This window comes from Carica papaya, chromosome 5 (genome assembly GCF_054855325.1).
Source record: "Carica papaya isolate Zhongbai chromosome 5, ASM5485532v1, whole genome shotgun sequence".
Classification (NCBI taxonomy): Eukaryota; Viridiplantae; Streptophyta; class Magnoliopsida; order Brassicales; family Caricaceae; genus Carica; species Carica papaya.
In genome coordinates this window covers 13,366,575-13,387,521 of record NC_142313.1, presented here as the reverse complement: position 1 = coordinate 13,387,521, position 20,947 = coordinate 13,366,575, and the positions used below count along the sequence as shown (strand labels likewise).

Here is a 20,947-nt window from a genome sequence, read left to right as displayed (position 1 = left end):
CTCTACTTTAATTTGGAAAACAAAGGATTGAAAGGGAAAGGAAATAGGAGGCTGAAAAGGCTAGCCACGTGGGAAGAGGTCTTTGTTTATTTGGCTTAATCTCAGCTGTCCATCTTTAGGAAGAGATCATCAGACGTCTCTCATTAAAATACTGACGCGAGACAAAGACGTGAGGACTCTGGCATAATGGTAAACATCCACGAGGTTGTAATATCAAAACCTCAAAATCTTCCATGTAAACATTAGATATCCATCAACCACTACTTACCCGCCACATGTCCTAAATGGATACTTTTTCCTTCCTCCTCGTACCAGGATTACTAAACTGAACTTTCCTACTCAGAAGGGGAGAGCAATGCATGTAAATTGCTACCCTGTTCAAGATATAAAGAAAATTACTATTTGCTTCAACAACTCTCCTGTATTCTGCAAAGTTTTTGAAGAAAAAATAATCTTTTTGCCTCAATAACTCTCAACTTTGTAGCCGTAAAATCTCTTATCCCGTTCATCATCTCTCGAGATTTAATATATGGAAGTCACTAGAATTGTTAGCTGGTCTTTTATACGCATCACTGGCACTAAAATCAAGACCGCCAACAACAATGTGCATGTGGGTGTCAGAGATTTTAGAGTTTCAATGAGACCCATAAATTGTTTTAGGGAAATAAGGCATCAATTCTTAGATTTTGCGCATGTGCAGTATTATGCATCACCCAGATGTGATACCAAGAAAAAAGAGAAGAGAATAATTTGGAGAATAAAAGAGTGAAGAAGAATTTGAAACTTATTTAGAGGTTGTCCAAGAATCTATCCACGATTTCTGACTTGGTTTACGACCAGAAGATTGGTGATAGTTTGGTCGGTGGAGTTAGGGTGAAGATGATTTTGGTAAGAAACTAGATCTTGCTTCTTGTGTTTTCTTTTCCAATTTAGTTAACTATTATTATGAGAATTTGTTTTTGGATTTGAATTGATGTGGTTTACTACCAGACAGTTTTGTGTTCTGTTCTTAATGGAGATTTATCTTTCAACTTTGTAAATAATGTAGTCAATAATTGTTGTCTGATAAAAGAGTTCCAAGAAAAGAATAGGAAATTAATTAGAAGACTGACTTGATCTTTCTTTTCCATATAGGAAGCAGCAGATATTATCATTGCACAGTTGAAGAATATGAAAATAGAACAAAAGGAACTGAAGAGAAGGATGAAAGCCAACTTAAAAGAAGAATCATCGGACTCGTCATCATCCTCGAGCTTCTCCTCATATGACAGTGAAGATGGGGAGGTGATGGACATGAAACAATGAAGCATCACTTGAAAAGAGAAAGGTTTTATTCCTCTCAAAAATATATCATTCAACCAGTATACAAAGAGAATTTATAATACAATTGAGCTAGAAACTAGAAGGTAAAAAAGGAAGAAAAAATAAGGAGACTAATTAAGAGAGACTAATTAGCTATAAACTAAATAAGAAAAGATTTACAATAATTGTACAATCTCTAACATAGGAAAGAAAGAAAGATGGAAGGAGAGAGAGATTTGAGGAGAGAAAATTTCAACACTCCCCCTCAAGTTGGTGCATAGATATCATACATGCCCAACTTGTCCAGATATTTTGAGAATACTTTAGTTGAGACCATCTTAGTTAGAATATTAGCCAATTGATCTTCAGATCGAATCTTTGGCAATTCAAAAGTTTTATCTTCTGACTTCTCCTTGATGAAAAATCTATCCACCTCAACATATTTTGTTCGGTCATGTTGGACTTGATTGTGAGCAATGTCACATGCAGCTCTATTGTCACAGTACAATTAAATTGGTCACTGAGTCGAATAACCCAACTCTTGTAGAAGGAGCTTCAGCCACGAATCTTCACAAAGTCCAAATGCCATACCCCTACATTCAGTTTCTGCACTTGAGCGAGCAATAATGTTTTATTTTTTACTCCTCCAAGTAACTAGATTACCTCATACAAATGTGAAGTAACCTGAAGTCGATCTCCTATCATCTTTTACTCCTGCCCAATCAGCGTCTGTGTATACCACAATATCTTGATAGTTCGTAGTTTTAGTGAACAATGTTCCTTTTCCAGGAGTAGATTTTATATATCTCAAAATATGCATGACAGCATTCATATGTTGTTCACTAAGATTGTGCATATATTGACTTACAACACTCAATGCATTGACAAGATCTGGTCTCGTGTGTGCTAAGTACATCAACCGTCCTACAAGTCTCTGATATTTTTCTTTGTCAATTGGCACTTAATCTGTTTCAATACATAACTTCAAGCCTTCTTCTACTGGAGAATTAACTGGTTGACATGCTGACATACCAGTTTCTTATAATAAATCTAATGTATATTTTCTCTGAGATAAAAGAATACCATTTTTATATCTAGAGACTTTAATTCCAAGAAAATATTTCAAGGATCCAAGGTCTTTCATTTCAAATTCTTTTTACAAGTATTCCTGTAGTGCCTTTCTTTCTTCTGCATCATTTCCAGTGACTATCATGTCATCTACATATACAATAAGGCAGTGATTTTGCCATGTCGTTTCTTCAAAAACAAAGTATGGTCTGAGTTGCATTGGTGGTATCCGAATGCTTTCATAAACTTTATGAATCTTTCAAACCATGCTCTTGGAGTTTGTTCAGCCTATATAATGATTTCTTCAATCTGCACACCCTTTTGCTATGTCTTTCTGGTATCATACATCCTGGGGAAGTTCCATATAAACTTCTTCAGATAATTCTCCATGTAAAAAGGCATTTTTGACATCAAATTGTTGTAGTGGTCAATCCAAGTTTGCAGCTAGAGACAACAATGCTCGTACAGTATTGATTTTAGCTACCGGTGCAAAAGTTTCTGTATAATCAATACCATACGCTTGTGTATATCCCTTTGCCACCAATCTCGCGTTGAATCGTTCAACAGTGTCATATACTTTATATTTCACAGTATAAATCCATTTACAACCCACTGGTTTCTTTCCTTTTGGGCAATCAACCAAATCCCAAGTTTTATTCTTTTACAAAGAACTCATTTCCTCATTCATAGCGTCTTTCCATCTTGGATCAGCTAATGCTTCCTGCACACTGTTAGGAATATATACAGTAGATAATTGATTCACAAATGACTGATTTGATTCAGATAGGTTTTGGTTACACACAAAATGACTCATAGGATATTTAACTTTGCTAGAGAGTTCAGGTTCATATGTGAGTTTATGAATACCTCTATTGATACGATTTGGTAGTTGTTTTCTGGGTAACTCAGCTTCAGGAATAGAAACATCCTCGGTACGTGATTGGTGTGGTGTATCAGCAGGAACTTCAATCTCTTCAATTGGAGAACCTGTATTATGTGATTCAACAACTTCCAAGTCTAAAGCAACATCACTACTATAATCAGGATAATCAAGATTCTGAATTTCTTTATGATATTCCCCCTGAAATTCAGAATCTGCAGAAAAATACATTAAATCTTTATGAAAAACAACATCCATTATTACAAACATACATTGTGTCGGAGGATGATAACACTTGTAACCTTTCTGATGCATGGCATAGCCGAGGAAAACACAACGTAAAGCTCGTGGGTCTAATTTATTTCGCTGATGTTTGTGAAAATGGATAAATACAACACACCCAAAAACATGAGGAAGTAAATCAGGAATTCTTGGAACCACAACATCAGTAAGCACTTTAAATGGTGTGTGAAAGTTAATAGAGCTTGAAGGAGTTTGATTAATTGAGTGAACTGCAAACATGAGCGCTTCTCCCCAATAGAGCAATGGCATATGCACTTCAATTAAAATAGCTCGAACAACTTCTAGTAAATGACAACTTTTTTGCTCTGAAACTCTGTTTTGTTGAGCGATATTAGCACAAGTTGTTTGGTTAACAATTCCTTGCACTTTTAAAAATTGTTGAAGTTCATAACTTTGATACTCCCCGCCATTATCACTTCGCAGACCCTGAATATGTCAATTATACTGAGTTTTGACCATTTTATGAAATTTCTGAAATAACAAGTTTACTTCACTTTTAGACTTCATTAACCACAACCAAGTCATCCAAGTACAGTCATCAATAAAAGTAACAAACCAACGTGAACCACCTAAGGTTGGAATTTTGGATGGACCCCACACATCAGAGTGAACAACCATAAACGGGAAAGGACTTTTATTTAATCTCAATGGAAATGTAGTGCGATGACTTTTTGCAAGTGCACATACATCACAACAAAATTTAGAAAGATCAACATGTTCAAACAAACTAGGGAATAATCTTTTAAGGTACCCAAAAGATGGATGCCCCAAGCTTCGATGCCAAAGCCGAATTTCATATTCATTTTTCTTCTCTTTACTGCCTTCTACTGCTAAAACTTCATGCAACTTGTTAGAGCTTTTCGATATCAAGTCTAATTAGTACAATTTTCCTCGCCTAAGACCACAACCAATCATATGCTTTGTTTGGATGTCGTTAAACACACAAGGGTCAGGCCAAAAAATTACAACACAAGATAATACTTTGGTTACTTGAGAAACAAATAAGAGGTTATAATTCAAAGATGGAACAACCAACACAGACTTAAGGTTTAAAGTGTTAGTGAGTGATAAAGAACTTTCCCCAATAACTGAGGATTCATTACCATCAGCAGTAAAAATATTTTTTTGTGAAGAGGTTCTAAGATTTGTAATTTGTCTTGAATCAAATGTCACATGATCCGAAGCACCAGAATCAATTATCCACGCATTATTAAAAACAGGTGCAGAAACATTTAAGGCCTTACCATGAGTGTCAGTAGTTGTAATCAACACCGAACCTACTTTAGTAGTATCATCATTAGTTCCAGCAATAGTAGTAACTGATTTCTTGGGGTTCTTTCTCCGAGATGCTCTACTATGATCCCACCATTCTGGGTATCCCACAAGTTCATAGCAATGCTCCTTTATATGTCCAATTTGATCACAATGCGTACACTTGTATTTAGATTTTTCAGTACCTTTGGTGGTCTTGGGTCGATTTCGAGTTATCATTACTGCAACTTCAGTGTTTTCAATCTCGGTGTTAAATGTCACACGACGTACTGCTTTTTGTCGAATTAATGAATAACAGTTTTCTAAACCTAGAACTGGCTCTTTGCGCAAAATTTCCCCACAAACTTGTTCAAAATCGCTATCCAAGCCAGTAAGAAATATATGCACTCGTAATCGTTCAATAGATTTTTTATATGCTATTACATCATTGGGATCTTTTATGACCACTTTATCACGGTGGTCCAATTCTCGAAAAATCTCAACTAGTTCTCCATAGTATGCAGAGAGAGATTTCCCATTTTATTTGGATGGAAAAACCTTTTGGTTCAAGGAAAATACTTGTAATTCATCACTTCCATCATAAAAAGCTTTTGATAATGCATTCCATATCTCATGAGTAGTAGGTAGACGTAAATACATTTTCATGATTTCAGGCTTCATGGACATCAATAACCATCGTTTCACTTTTTAGTTTTCAGCGTACCATTTTTCATATCCATCGTCAAACTCGACTGGTTGTTTCATCTTGCCACGAATGTAAGAGAGTTTTTCTCTTTCAGCAATATGCATCTCCATTAGCTGAGACCAAACATCATAGTTCGATTCATCAAGAATTATTCATGCATTGAAAGCACCTTTAAATTGCACAATTACAAGAATTGATTTATTTCCAGATGATGCAACACTTTTCTCACTCATTTTTTTTTGTTTCAGAATTTAAAAGGTTTGGCTCTGACACCAACTTGAAAAGAGAAAGGTTTTATTCCTCTTAAAAATATATCATTTAACCAGCATACAAAGAGAATTTATAATACAATTGAGTTAGAAACTAGGAGGTAAAAAACGAAGAAAAACTAAGGAGACTAATTAGAAAAGACTAATTATCTCTAAATTAAATAAGAAAAGATTTATAATAATTGTACAATTTCTAATATAGGAAAGAAAGAAAGATAGAAGGAGAGAGAGATTTGATGAGAGAAAATCTCAATAGCATCACCATCTTCTAAACAACCCAGCATTCCTCCTCTTGAAGAATAAAATTTAAATGGGGGGTTTAGGAAAGAAGTTTTTTGCTCTAGAACAGTGAGTAAATGTTGCAATTCAAATGGGTGCTGTAGTGATGAAAAATATATAATTACAGAGAAAAAGATTGAAAGTTGTAGTGATGATGTAAAGCAGATGATTCAAATTTGCATGGGTGGTAAGTGCAAGATACTGGGAGCAAATTTACTCCTGAAAGAATTCAAGAACAAGGTTGGAGTAGAAGGCGGCGTTGTTGGGTGCAAATGCGTGGGGAAATGCAGAGATGGTCACAATGTTAAGGTCAGTGGAGGAATTGAAGGCAGCAAAAAGGGAGGCTTATGTAAAGAGCCCTTTGTGCATTGGTGTTAGGTTCGATGATGTGGACGTTGTTCTTGCCAATTTGCGGATTAAGAACATTGATCATACATCTCCAATACATCTCCAATGGCATCTTCTTGATTGGGAACTCTTTATTTGTTTTGTTTCTTTTTGTAATTTATTATTATACATGTATGTACTCTTTTTATTTATAGTTTGTATGTTCATAGATGATTAAGAATACGAAATTATTTCTTTATGAAAACATATATATATATTCACCAGAACATTTATCGTACCATACACTTGAAAATTTACGCACAAAAAGTGACGAGCTTCCCATCTTTTAAACAATAATTTATGAATATTTTCATCTTTGCTTTCTAACAGGTTTGATCTCATTTGCTGGATTATTGTCTAACTAGATAAACTTATTGTTTAATCTTAAACCTACAAACATCTCAAAAGGAAAAAAAAAAGTAACATAAACATTCAAGAATCAATAAACTGATTAAGAAGCAATAAGCATCAAAAATGAAAATCAACCAAAAAGAACACCACCGAAACTGATTAAACGGCAACAAAATTGAAGGAAACAAAAGATATATCATTACGTAACACAGGCATCAAAATAACCCATAAACCAATTGAACAAAAGCAAGAAACACAAACTAATAAAGGCTAAAAGAAAGTTTTATTTGTTCTACTTCTCTTCAGATTAACTTTTTTACTTTCATCAATAAACAATGCAAGTTGAGATTGATTATAGAAACATAAACTTAAAAGAAATTGAGAGTGGTAAGGGATCTGCAATAGCAACAAAGAGAGTACAAGAAATGGTGGTGGAGTTGGCAATGAGAGATCTTTACAGATGAGACAGCGTAAGGGGCAGCAAAATAAGCTTGGTTGCGTGTTACTGGAGGTGTAGAAGAGAAGAACTCTTATAAGCGCATCACAAGGAAAAAAGTTGTCGTGCAAAAATTATAACAATGATGGAAGTTTTAAAACTGTCTAGGGTAATTTAAAATTTGTCTTGGTTAACAATAGCATTTAATAGCTCACAAGTTTTTTCAAACACTTAGCACCAATGTGAGTTCGCATGGAGCTACTAGCTGAAAGATAATTTTTTCAACTGCTGTATGAATCCTGTGGAAGAAAAGTAAACGAACTATTTCTGAAGATGCTAATCATATCATTATCTCCTCTAGTTCTCACATCATTACTGTAGCCCTAGATTTCTAGGCAGTCTGACTGCGACACCAGCAGACACTTATTAATAAGCAATCTAGAAACCCTTGAATTGGGTGAAAGACTCCTCTAACGTAGTACAAGCTTAACATGGATGGATATGCTTTTGGTGACCCTGAACTGTAGCTGGTGGTATGATCAAAGATAGTAATGGCAACTATGGTTTCGAGCCCTGGTAAAAAACTTTCAGGAATGATTAAATTACAAAGACTCCTTTTATCCTCTTCTCCACTAGTTTCGAGCGCTATAAAATTAAACATAACTTTTGCATTTGTTATAGGTGTAATGAGCATATATCTCATTGTCTATAGATTTAATATTGCAACTTTTAGGTATAAACTGCAAAGAAAAATTTTACCTCCATAAATTACGGTAAGAAATTTTTGTACATCAGTCAGATTCCTATTCATCATATATTAATCAAACTGCTCTTATCCCATTGTTAGTTGCAGCAAATTTGACATACCTTTTAAAAGAAGAAAAAAAAAACCTGAAGGAAGAATCAGTCATTTAATATTCTCATATTATCAATAGAGAATAAATTCTTAAGTGTATGACTGAAATTAAAATGACAGAAAGTAATAAAATAAAAATTGAACCAAGAAAAACATGGTTGAAACACTTAAAAAGAATTCTTACGTTCATAAAATTTATTGTACAGACTACAAGGGTATCAGACAAAAGCCCCAGAAAGAAAAAAAAAGTTTACAGTCTATCACTAGAAAACCTTTTGCAGCTCTAATTTATACACGTAACAATATGGATGCATATGTTAAACTAATGAAGAAAAATATTGTTTTACAGAAGCACACTTCAATGTTTACAACCTATTGCCATAATGAAAATGAAAGAAAATCAAGATATGCAACCTTTGATTTCTCTACTCACATTTTTCAATAATGATAATCAGTTTTATCGAAGAGTGGTGTTTAGTGTATAAATAGGATAAACCCAATACATCCATAAAAGGCTCATTGATCTCTTGCTTCTAAACAATAAAATAAAAAACAGTATTAAAGATCTCAAGTTGAATAACATATAACATTTCTCTACTAAAAGTTCTCTCATAAACAGTCATGCAGACGGTGAACAGACCAAAATTTACAATTTTCAAAACATCCAGCTACAGAATATATATCCATCTCATTATATCCTAGAACTATTTCTCGTTTTTCTAGTTTTACAAAAGCTGTATGTTGGAAGCCTTTTGAGTTTCTCCTGTAAAGCTAAGTATTCAGAAATGCTTGGCTTTTTTCTTCAAGAAAAAACAGTTCGTTTGGAGCTAGATCACACAGAGAAAAAATCACCCAAAATAGACCCATAAAAATCATATTGCAGTCACAGGAAAGCAAGACTAAAATGGAACAACATAGCGGCTGACACATTCTACGATGTGAAATCGCTAACATGCATAACCTTATTGAATATGCCTACATATTAAACAAACACGTATTTGGATTATGCCAAATGTTTTGGATTAGATGAAAATGCCCTATAAACAAAATAATGCTAAAATAAAACTAGACATCAAAGCCTAAAAGCTGATAAAAAACTTTTGTTATATCCCTTCTTATACAATTTATGAAATATACAACCACTCATCCTCTCAAAATAATGCATAGTGAATAGATTATTCAGATCGTCGGATATGGAAGAGCAAACAAAGTCTGCATTAAACCAACTATAAATTATCGAGTAGTAGTATCAAATTCTTGACATCAAAATGGAATTTCTTAACATCAACGCGATTGAACAATAATAATAAGTACAAGATGATAACATCATTAACCCGCACAAAAATAATGCCCTGCTTCTGCTTCTTAACGGAGCATAAAACCCCCCAAGTATAAAGAAAAACAGTGAGAAGCATACACACCTCTTCACTCTAGCAGGAGCATTTTAAAAATTTTATTATCCTGGACAAGCTGGTTAATTGCATCTCTAAACTTCTGGTAATCCTGTAATATGTTATAAACTTGGTGAGAAATTTAGGCGTGCCCAGTTACAAAACCATCTTTATCTCTCACTCTTTCCTTCCCATCTCCAAACCCTTGATAGTGAATCAGAACCTCAACCCTATAATGTACCTGCAAAAATGATCTCAACCTCATCGCATCGTCCTCATTCATCAAACACAATCTCGAAGGCAAACCAATCATGACCATCCCGACGCACATCTCCAGAGGCGACCCTAGACAAGTGCCCCACGACTCTGCTAACATCTTCCCCATTTTCATGACCTCTTTGTGGTTCCTCTTCATTATCCCCTCTATTCAACTCCTTAAACCTATTCATAAATTCTAGCGCCGATGGAACCACCAATTGTGAGCTATAAACCCTCGTTCCAATCCACACGTTCTCAATGGGCAAGCGATTCCTGTACTCGCGTGATACCACAGGGTGATGAACATCAGATGTGGAATTAGATTTCCTACAGTAAAAGACCGCCATAGAGGGCAAGACTAGCACAGAGAGTGGGCAAAAGAAACATTTATGTAGATTGCTAACGTAATAATTAGCCCCAATTTCTTGAACATTGACTTTAACGCTGCCAATTACGTGAGCTGCGTCGATGAAAATCTAGTCTACTCCTTCTCGGTAAATCTTGACTAATTTGCAAATCAAGACCAAGAAGCACGACATTGAGGTTATATGATCGATTATCGCTAACCTCACTTTTTAACCGTCAACTTGGCCTCTCTTCAACCCTTTCTTAAATGCTGCAATGACTTCTTCCTCTGACTTCACTGGGAAAGACAATTATATTTCCATGACGGACCCTCCCGCTCGTGACACGTACGCTTGGATCGATTTCTTTACGCTCTGAAATGAACAGTGGAACATCAAAATGGTATCGTTCCTCCAGAATCTGCCATTAACCAATCCTCTGCCAATTTTCTGTAGAACGATAGTTGCGGCAGTGGTGGCGTTGTTGACAAGAGAGACCTGTGCCACGTCATCAGCGTTGATAAGGTCCTTGATGATATTGCATGATTTTAGGATCCCCTTGCGGAGTTGGTTGAAGTAGAAGTCGTCGGGTTATTGAAGAAACTGAAGCTGCCAGCTCCTTTGGGTCACTAGAACAGAGCCAGGGCAGCAGCCAAAGCTGCCGTTATTTATTTGAGCTACCCTACTTTGGTGGTGGGTGAACTCCCCCTGGATTTCCAACTCGGATATGAAACGGTTGAGCCTCGACTTTTTAGTGAGATGTGGTGATTAGAGTCTTCATTTCGTGGATCCTCCTTGTCCATTGGATCTATGTATGGTAGTTAGGGTTCCTGGTAAAGAATGTAAATAGGCATCATTATTTGATTGGAGAGGTAATCTAGGGTTTTAAAGATAGTAGTTATATAGTGTGAAGCATTAGTGTGACACAAAAAGAGAGGATTATTTTTGTTGTTTTGTGTAGAAGAGGGAGTGGAGTAGTACAATCGTTGTCGATCATAGATTACGAGGGTTTGAACTTTGAAATTTTGGTTTCCCCAAAGATTCTGTTCGCATGGCAATAAACGATAGTATTTTAATGTATGGTATTACATGAGTGTGAGAAAATCATGTTTATTTCAACTTCTAATGATAATAAATGATATCAAATCGGTAAATTTTGAATAAATTTTAAAATCACCAAATCGATAGCATATGACTAACAGATTACTTTTTTTTCCTTTATACCCCATATAATATACTTAATTCTAATTTTATTTTCATAATTTATTATTTATTTTATTAAATATAAAAATTTAATTTATAATAATTATTTATTTAAATATAAATATAATTATATTAGTAAATAATTTATTTATTTTTTATTATATATTTCTTACATATTACTTACTATTATATAAATATGTATGAATAAATTAGTAATTTGACTGAAAATACAATCATATCATTCTATTAGCCAAACAAAAATATATCATTAATATATATTAATATACAATCATCTAAATACAAAAAAAAATTATCATTCATATCCTATGTCATTGTCATTTAATTACTGACATTATCATACATTAATTAACGATTACTAAAATTTATCAAAATAGAGTGTAAATCGACACCATTAAAAAAGGTCTCTTAAGAAGGGTGAGCATGAACGTGAGTTCTTTTAAAATATGCGATTATCCCTTATACATCATAAACTTATGTGACAAACAGCATTGCCCAATCAAAACTAAGAATAGTGACAGTCGCTCTGACGTGGTAAAACTTAGTTTGGAGATAAAGTAACTGACTCAGAAATTTTTTCCTATGCTTTGACGTCTCATTATTCAATGTAATCAGACCATCGAGGAAAAATTAATTTTATCTTTGTTTTTAATTTTTTAATTTCTATGATTAAATTATTATTTATTTACCTCAATTTATTATATAATAAATTATTTTTTTAGCAGCTACTTTTTATTCTTAATTAAACATATTTAATCTATAGCGTGTAATAATTTTCTCATTTATTTATTTACAGTAACTCGGTAAGCATTATTGGAGTTGGGCAATTTTATGTTTACTTTAACGTTAACGGTTTCAAAACTAACGGCCGAGTTATACGTATAATAAGATTACGTGGCAGTTTTTGATTGGGTGATTGGTAGTTATGAGCTGGTAGGTTGGATGCAGTGAAAAAGTTTTTCATCACGACTATTTACTGTTACCTTGCGTTCCCCATCACGGAGGGGCTCTCTCTCGTCTCTCATGTGCTGTGTCATAAAATATTAGCACATAACTAGCACAGAGAGGAAAACCCGAGAGCTCCTTTGAAACACATGCCCAGAGTCTCCTAAACAGTAAAAGTCTTGGTATTTCGGTATTGGATTTTCAAATAAGACGCCTTCATCTCTCAATTGAGGTACGCCATTCCCATCTTTTTTCCAATTTTCTTTGCTTGTTCGTTTAAACCCTAGATCATTCACTTATAATAAAGTTTTTGTTTTTAATTAGTAATTTCTTTTTTGTTCTGAATTTTCTAGATTTAGCTGTGGAGAGAGGGATTTTTATTGAAGCTGTAATTCTGCGGAAGTGCGGAGTCAGGTGATCGGGTTTTTAACAAGAGCCCGGTTTAGCCTCTTTAAAGTTTGTTTCATTTGGGAAGAAGGAATTCTGGTGTCTTCTGGGGGTTTTGGATCGAGTTCGTGGCTTTAAAGTGGATATCTTGAGCTGGGTTCGCATCAAGTCCTTTTTTGTTTTGTTTTTTCTGTGAACCACCTCCAATCATCTTTGCTTCCGCGATAAGTGAGGGCTTGATTAGTAGTCTCTTGTTTTTGCGTTTAAGTGATTTGTGACTGTTTTTGTAATTTGTTAACTGTGGTAATGGGGATAATTCATTGAAATTCTCTGCAACTCTTAAAACCCTCAATTTGTTTCCTCTTTTGAGAACTAGGTTTGGGTTTGAATCTCTTGCTGTTAGCTTTACACTTTTGATATTCGTTTCTGGGTTTTTTTTAGCATTCCTGTTTTCCAATAAAGGCACTTCTTAGTTTCAATGGCTAATCCGCCACCACCCTCCATTGGCTACCCTGTTACTATCATTCCGCAGCCTAGGAAAGGTCCAGTCCCTCCTCCTCCTACTTTGAGTTCACCAGCACCGCCTATCTTTCCTCCACCAAGACTACAACAAGATCAGATCCCTTCTCCTTCAATCAAAAACCCAAATATACTATCACCTGCAAACGGGATCAGAACTGGGAGCCCTATTTCACATTTAAGCACTCCTCCCGGCCCTCCTGTCTTTACCTCACCAGTCCGGCCAGCTGCCGTGCCTTTTCGCGCCTCGCCGACAACTCCCCAGCCAGTTGCTTTCTCGTCAGGTTCATCTTTGCCTACATCTTCACCTCCCCAATTCTCTAATGGATCCATGGAGCTGCAGCACCAATTATCTGATGCTAGTGCCATTGTCGAATCTGATCCTGTGAGTGATTCTCCATGTGTTCTATTCTCAGCTCACAAGGTATCTCTCATTCTCTTTGGTTTTACTTCCAAGCATCAAATCCATGATGAATAATGCCACTTATCTGGCTGTCAACAATAATGACCTTATACTGAAGAATTCTAAATTATTTTGAGAAACATTTCTTTCCCCTAGTTTTAGTGGCTTGTCAATATCAATTTGTTAACTGATGAAGTAATTACTTGCATTAGTCTGAAATCACTTTCCCTCACAATCTGCAAGGTCTTATTTACATGCTTTCTTAAATAGGTCTTGAAACAAAAGAAACAAGCAAATGTACCCAGCTTAGGTTTTGGGGCGATAGTTTCTCCTGGAAGAGAGATTTCCCCTGGCCCTCAAATAGTACAGCGTGATCCACATCGCTGCCATAATTGTGGGGCTTTTTCAAATCTCTATTGCACCTTATTGATCGGTTCTGGTCAGTGGCAGTGTGTTATCTGCCGGAAACTGAATGGAAGTGAAGGTGAATATGTCGCTTCCAGCAAGGAAGATGTTTGTAATTTTCCTGAACTCTCATCACCCTTGGTTGATTATGTTCAAACTGGGAATAAGAGGCCTGGTTTTGTTCCAGCTTCCGACTCTAGAGTGCCTACAACTATTTTTCTTGTTATAGATGAATGTTTAGATGAGCCCCACCTCCAGCATTTACAGAGCTCTTTGCATGCGTTTGTTGATTCACTTCCCCAAACGACGAGGCTGGGAATTATATTGTATGGCTGTACAATATCAGTTTATGATTTCTCAGAGGAATCAGTAGCATCTGCTGATGTGCTTCCTGGTGACAAATCACCCACTAAGGAGTCCCTTAAAGCATTGGTTTATGGAAGTGGCGTATACTTGTCACCTATGCATGCTTCAGAAAAAGTAGCACATGAGATTTTCTCATCATTGAGACCTTACAAATTGAACATTTCAGAAGCATCAAGGGACCGGTCCTTGGGTGCAGCAGTGGAGGTTGCTTTAGCTATGATTCAAGGGCCATCAGCAGAGATGTCTCGAGGTGTAGTTAAAAGGGCAGGAGGTAGCAGCAGAATTCTTGTATGTGCCGGTGGTCCAAATACTTTTGGCCCTGGATCAGTACCCCATTCTTTTAGTCATCCTAATTATCCGCATATGGAAAAGACAGCGGTAAAATGGATGGAGCATCTAGGACGTGAGGCTTATCGAAACAATACAGTGGTTGACATTTTATGTGCTGGAACTTGTCCTGTTAGGGTTCCTATTCTACAACCTCTTGCAAAAGCTTCTGGTGGTGTTTTACTTCTCCATGATGACTTTGGAGAAGCCTTTGGTGTGAACTTGCAAAGGGCATCTGCCAGAGCAGCAGGTTCCAATGGTTTGTTAGAAGTACGCTGTTCTGATGATATCCTTGTCACTCAAGTTGTGGGTCCTGGCGAAGAGGCACATATAGACACTCTTGAAACCTTCAAAAATGACACAGCTCTCTCCATAGAAATGCTAAGTGTGGAAGAAGCACGGAGCTTCTCGCTATCAATGGAAAACAGGAGAGACATCAAGAGTGATCATGTTTACTTCCAGTTTGCATTTCAATATTCAAATGTTTATCAAGCTGATATATCTAGAGTAATTACTATCCGACTGCCAACTGTTGATAGTGTTTCAACATATCTTCAGAGTGTTCAAGATGAAGTGGCTGCGGTCCTTATTGCCAAAAGGACCCTCTTGCGGGCTCAGAATTATTCAGATTTGATAGATATGCAAAGGACAATAGATGAAAGGATTAAAGACATTGCCAAAAAATTTGGAAACCCAGTACCCAAGTCAAAGCTTTTTCGCTTCCCTAAGGAACTTTCCCCCTTGCCAGAGCTCCTATTCCATCTAAGGAGGGGCCCACTGCTGGGAAGCATTATTGGCCATGAAGATGAGAGGTCTGTGTTGCGGAATTTATTCTTAAATGCATCTTTTGATTTATCACTTCAAATGATAGCTCCTCGTTGTTTAATGCACCGGGAAGGGGGAACTTTTGAGGAACTACCAGCTTACGACCTTGCGATGCAGTCTGATACAGCAGTTGTTCTTGACCATGGCACAGATGTCTTCATTTGGCTGGTATGTTTCTGAGCTCATTTCTTTTCTTTTATATAATCTGGGGATATTTTGTTTTTATTCAAAAAAAAAAAAAATTAGTCTGGAGATGTTTGTATATACTTTTGTTTTCTCAATCCACTAAGCTTTTTATTGGGGCCCGCATAATCTTTAAACTGTGTGGCTGTGTAAGTGTATGTGTGCTTTGGGCAATGCTTTTTGTTGTTTGGGTTGAGCCAATTTATATGGGCAAATAGGAACCCAGGATTCAGGAACTGTTGTTGGCTGATTGAAGTCATTTTATTGTTTTCTGGCACTCTTAGAGGCTGATGATCACCAAAATTGGCTGATTAAAATTTCAGAACTGATTTCCTGCTCCTGAATATACTGAGACGGCATAGACATTTATCATTATAGGATGGTGTTCTGAGCCTGCCATTAAATGAAGGGATGAAGAATTAAGATTCTTACCTTCTACTGGGGACATGTCTAAATATGTCTACAGTATTATGGTGGGACCTTAATGGATTCTTGAGGCACTTCCTTCTGAAGGCATTTTCATGTTTTTCTTCAATTCTTTTGTTGTGTAATTATGGTCGTTATTAATCTTGTATTAAACATTCATTTTCCTTACAATTTTCTGTGAATTTCATACATACATGTATACTGGTGGCTTCAGGGTGCAGAACTTGCAGCTGACGAAGGAAGAAGTGCTGCAGCTTTAGCTGCTTGTAGAACATTGGCTGAAGAGCTCACTGAATTTCGGTTTCCAGCGCCTCGAATCCTATCATTCAAGGTTGGCTCACCCGTAAATAGTTCTCATTTGGGGTTGAATGTTTTTTTGTTGTTCTCATGCATCTTCTTATCTCCTTTTTCCTTTGACTTTTTAATTTCTTTTTTCAATTTCTCGCCCTATCTTTGTGCATGTGCATTGTTGGCATTTATCATAAAAGAGCGTAATGATCTGGATCTGTTACAGGAAGGGAGCTCCCTGGCTAGGTATTTTGTTTCTAGACTGATACCAGCACACAAAGATCCTCCTTATGAACAGGTAAACTATCTTGAGTGCGAAAACTGGGCTGATTCTGAGCAGAATAGCTGGTAACTAAATGGTGTGAAACTTCTTTGCAGGAGGCAAGGTTCCCACAGCTTCGGACCTTGACAACAGAGCAAAGAACCAAGCTAAAAAGCAGTTTTATACACTTTGACGAACCTAGTTTCTGCGAATGGATGCGGAGTTTGAAAGTGGTGCCACCAGAACCAAGCTAAGTTTAAATGTGTAAGCTCTAAAAGGGTTCCCTTGAAAATGGCATCCATTCCAACCCATGCCAGTTGGAATTGGCATTTCCTGATCATTTTTTGTTCCTCTTTGCTAAAGAGAATGTAATTTGAATACCCTTTCCCCTCCAAACCCTCCTTATTTTCTAAAAATTTTTCCCTCTCAAAGAATATTATACATAACTGTAAGTGATTGAGTTCATCAGTGGAAATGTTTTTGCCCCAGAATAAAAGATCACTTTTCTCTAATCCTTTCTTATTACCGTGATTTATGTTAATTGATAATGTTATTTATTTATACATAAGATTGTGGGTTCCCAAATGAAATTCATATATTTTTTGGGTCAATGTTAGTTATTTTCATCCAACAATATTTCTATTTTGTATTTTACACAAACTTTGTTTGGTTCGAAAACCCTACTTTAAATCGGGTTCATCCTCCTTGAGCTTCAACCAAAAAACAAAAGGAAAAAACTCATTAAAAATTGAAATCAATAAAATATCTTATGGAGCAATTGCTGTTATGTGACTACATGAACGGCTGTGTTCTATTTTATATTAAACTCGTTTTGAATTTGGAGTGGATTTGAATTTACTCATAAAAAAGAGTCGAAGTTCGACTCTAGCTCCTGTTCGGTTACCATTCCTAATCATGTGTACCAACCAACTAATGATTAAAAAATGAGGCTCATGAGTAACTAAATTGCTAGTCATAGGCAGAACAATAAAATTAATATTTTGAAATGGTATCAAATTTTAAGGTTTGTAGATACAAGTTAGATTTATGTATAAACATTGCATAATTTGAAAAGGTGCAATCAATGTTTTATTTATTATGATTATCCGACCATTTTTAATAAAAAAATATTTTATTAAAATCGTTTAATTAATATTTTATTAAAATTTAAAAATTAATATTCTTTAAATTTAAAAATAATTTAAGAATTAAAAATCAAAGTAATTACTAAGATGAGATGGCAAATGTCTTTTTGTTGGTTATCATAACACTTATTTTAATGATTTTAGTATACTGCAGCACTTTTAGGATACATCCAATATATATTACATATTAATTGTCTGCACCAAATAAGATCTAAGCGCGCACATGCATCAGTCTTGATCAAATTCCATATTTTTCCTCATTTTCTGAGGTATCAATTCTATGTATCTCTAAGTTGAGGTTTTCCCCTCTCCTGTAGAGCCTCTCATTTGTTGACCTTTCAATGTTCTTCATTTTTAACCATAAATCCTACAAGGAGCACATATTATCTAAAGGAATACAGGAATAATTCTAAAACCATTTCCGCCAAACTCAGACTTTTGAAGACTTGGATTTCTCTACTGCAACTTTGTGGGTTAGTTCTCCACTTTGACATGCTAAATAACAATAAGTGCTTTTCAAATAACACAAAAGATAGGAAGCCATTAGAGGTTAAAACAACAGAAGAATAAGAAAGATTATATGATTTTATTCGAATTAAAGTGGACAAAGTCTCTCCTAACCGCTAGCACTTGGTATCTCTAATTACCAAACCAACTGGGGAACAGCAGTGGGTCATGCTTCAATATGAAAGATCTCTTAATTCTGTTATAATTGTAGAAAAATTGGATTTGGTTTTAAAACATGTATTGGAGGCAACCCTTTTATCATTATCTCACCACAATGTAAATTCATCCAGCCATTCGGCCCTTGGATAGATGTTGACGGCCTTATCACATCATCGAAATCAATATGGGAGGCTAGAGAACAATTTAGAAGTGAGATAATCAAAGCTAACACCAGCCTGGCAGAGTGGAATAATTTCTTTACCCTCATGGAAGTTCAAATTGCAAGTATCAAGAGAAATTCAAGCCTTGAAAGAACCAGTTCAGAGACACCGGAGAGCTCTAAAGGTATATCTATGGACCTTCCTTCTATCTCTGTTCCTCCTGTTTCTTCAATCTTTATGCTTTCAGATAAAACTAAATGTAACAATCACTCTCTACACCAAAATTCCATCTTGTCACCATCAACGTTTAATACCAGTAGGGCCCAACAACACCCTGTACAGATCAAGAAACTGAGATCCGATTGTCCACAATAAGCTAGAAACTTTTTATCGAAAAAAAGATCAAATATATTACAGACTCAAGCCCATATGACCTTATATACCCAGCAGCAGCCGAGCCCACTTTTAAAAGTCTTAAAAGAGAAGCTTCCCAAAACCACCTGGGTTTACTAGCTAGAAAACACTCACTTAAAAACCCACAAGAACAAACCCAACTAAGAGCCTCAAGCACAAAAATTTTCCTGTCCCTCATTTTACCCCCAATAGCTCTATGCTAGGGATTAACCTCTCCATCAGCCATTCAAAAACTATAAGGAAACGAATTAAAACAGAAAATAAGGCTCGATCTGCTAATGGAAATAAACAAGCTGCAAAGACAAGCATGTCAAGTCAAGAAACTCTCTCATCTTCTCCCCTAAATCCAAAGGCCTTTGAAGCAAGCTTAATGCCTCCACAAGAGCCATGAAAATAATAGCTATCAACTGCAATGAGCTTGTCTATGCCTTTGTAGTTTGGAATCTAAGCGCAATTTTAAATAATATATCTCCTGACCTTATTTTTAGGACAAAACTTAATTCAACCAAAATGATTTAAATATATAAAAAGTTGGGTTTTGCCTCCCAAGAAGTATGGTCAACCAATGGATTGAAAGTATGGTCAACCAATGGAGAGTTGCTATTGAAAATAAATATCTAAATTGTGCACAGCCACAATAAAGTAAAGTAAAATAAGAAAAAATGCAAAATTTAATATAGTTCGACAAATGTATCTACATTCATGGATAAGATCAAAAAAAAAATTTTTACTAAGATAATTTTGAGAGTAGATTATCAATAAATTAATAAACCCATATATAGAGAAATTATGAGAGTTTTTCTCCCATAAAACTCTACAAGATATATATAAAATAATCATTAGGATAATTACAAAATATCTCCTAAGATAAATATAAATCTCCTAGAATAAATAAAAAATATTCTCAAGATATGATATCCCCATAATCAAGCCACATCAACAAATTTTCTTATTTTTTTTTGAATTCTCTCTATCATCAAAGAAATTGTTAGTCTCATCATACCGTCTTACCAATATGTCCTCACAGAGGCACTAATAAATATTGTATACTCCAACCAAGTCTAGGCAGTGCCTAAACTTGCTAACTGAGATTGACTTGATCATCATATCTGTAGGATTCTCATGTGTAGACTCCTTTTGCACAATTTCAATACTCTGCGATATAATGTCTCGAATGAAGTAATATATGTCATTAAGTTTATCATGCAAAATACCAACACACCGATCTACCTCTAAATTTTGTTATTCCTACAAATCAACTGTCTCTACAACTAATAAGACATGTGCAACTAGATTTTTATATCTCTTTGGTGGTCTAATATGTTTTATATTTCCGTCTGTTGCAATACTATATAGTTATTGTTGATCAAGTACACCATTACCTTCTTAATTAATCATTTACATTTCATTTTTTGAATTATTAGATTGAACTTCTAACTCTGCTTGTTCTCTGACACTATGATCCGATTCTACTATCATTTTTTTCTTCTAATTGTCTAGGAAAATAGACTCATTAAATATCAATTATTTATTGATAATTAATCTTGAAGACTTAGGATCACTACACCACAACTTATAACTTTTTACTCCAAATGGATGCCCTAAAAATATGCATTTATTTGTCATTGGCTCAAGCTTACCATCCTTCACATGAGCTTAAACATGACAACTAAATACTCTCAATTGGAGAGTAATTAGCAGGTGAACCATACCATGCCTCAAAAAGAGTTTTACACTCAATAGTTATTGATGGAGATCTATTAACCAAGTAACAAGCAGTATTCATAACCTCAGTCCAAAATTCGTATCCCAAACCTGAATGGGACAACATGCTTCATTTGCTACTATAAAACATCATATTCATGTGTTATGATACCATTTGTTGAGAAAATTAATCTCTAAACCATATACAATCACAATAAA

The 20,947-nt window shown here is 35.4% G+C and overlaps 2 protein-coding genes across 2 annotated transcripts; one reads left to right on the top strand and one right to left on the bottom strand.

Annotated features, from left to right (window-relative positions):
* Positions 1-9,301: 9,301 nt before the first annotated feature.
* Positions 9,302-11,076, bottom strand: LCD (Pyridoxal phosphate (PLP)-dependent transferases superfamily protein). The gene is given in 3 exon segments (XM_088220306.1): positions 9,302-9,912; positions 9,914-10,842; positions 10,845-11,076. Coding segments are annotated over 3 exon segments (1,368 nt in total). The 5' UTR covers positions 10,885-11,076; the 3' UTR covers positions 9,302-9,513.
* A 1,207-nt stretch (positions 11,077-12,283) lies between these two features.
* Positions 12,284-17,150, top strand: LOC110814150 (Sec23/Sec24 protein transport family protein). Its single transcript, XM_088219925.1, has 6 exons — positions 12,284-12,479; positions 12,601-13,577; positions 13,827-15,647; positions 16,303-16,419; positions 16,603-16,674; positions 16,755-17,150. Exons 2-6 carry the CDS (start codon positions 13,113-13,115, stop codon positions 16,890-16,892), a joined length of 2,613 nt encoding a protein of 870 aa, XP_088076051.1. The 5' UTR covers positions 12,284-12,479; positions 12,601-13,112; the 3' UTR covers positions 16,893-17,150.
* The last annotated feature ends 3,797 nt before the right edge of the window (positions 17,151-20,947 follow it).

Bases quoted from the DNA above. Each gene is read 5' to 3' on its own strand.
- LOC110814150 (XM_088219925.1), top strand. From the start codon at position 13,113: ATGGCTAATCCGCCACCACCCTCCATTGGCTACCCTGTTACTATCATT. The intron at 15,648-16,302 runs GTATGTTTCTGA...TGGTGGCTTCAG, and splicing joins CAGATGTCTTCATTTGGCTG to GGTGCAGAACTTGCAGCTGA. The intron at 16,420-16,602 runs GTTGGCTCACCC...GATCTGTTACAG, and splicing joins CTCGAATCCTATCATTCAAG to GAAGGGAGCTCCCTGGCTAG.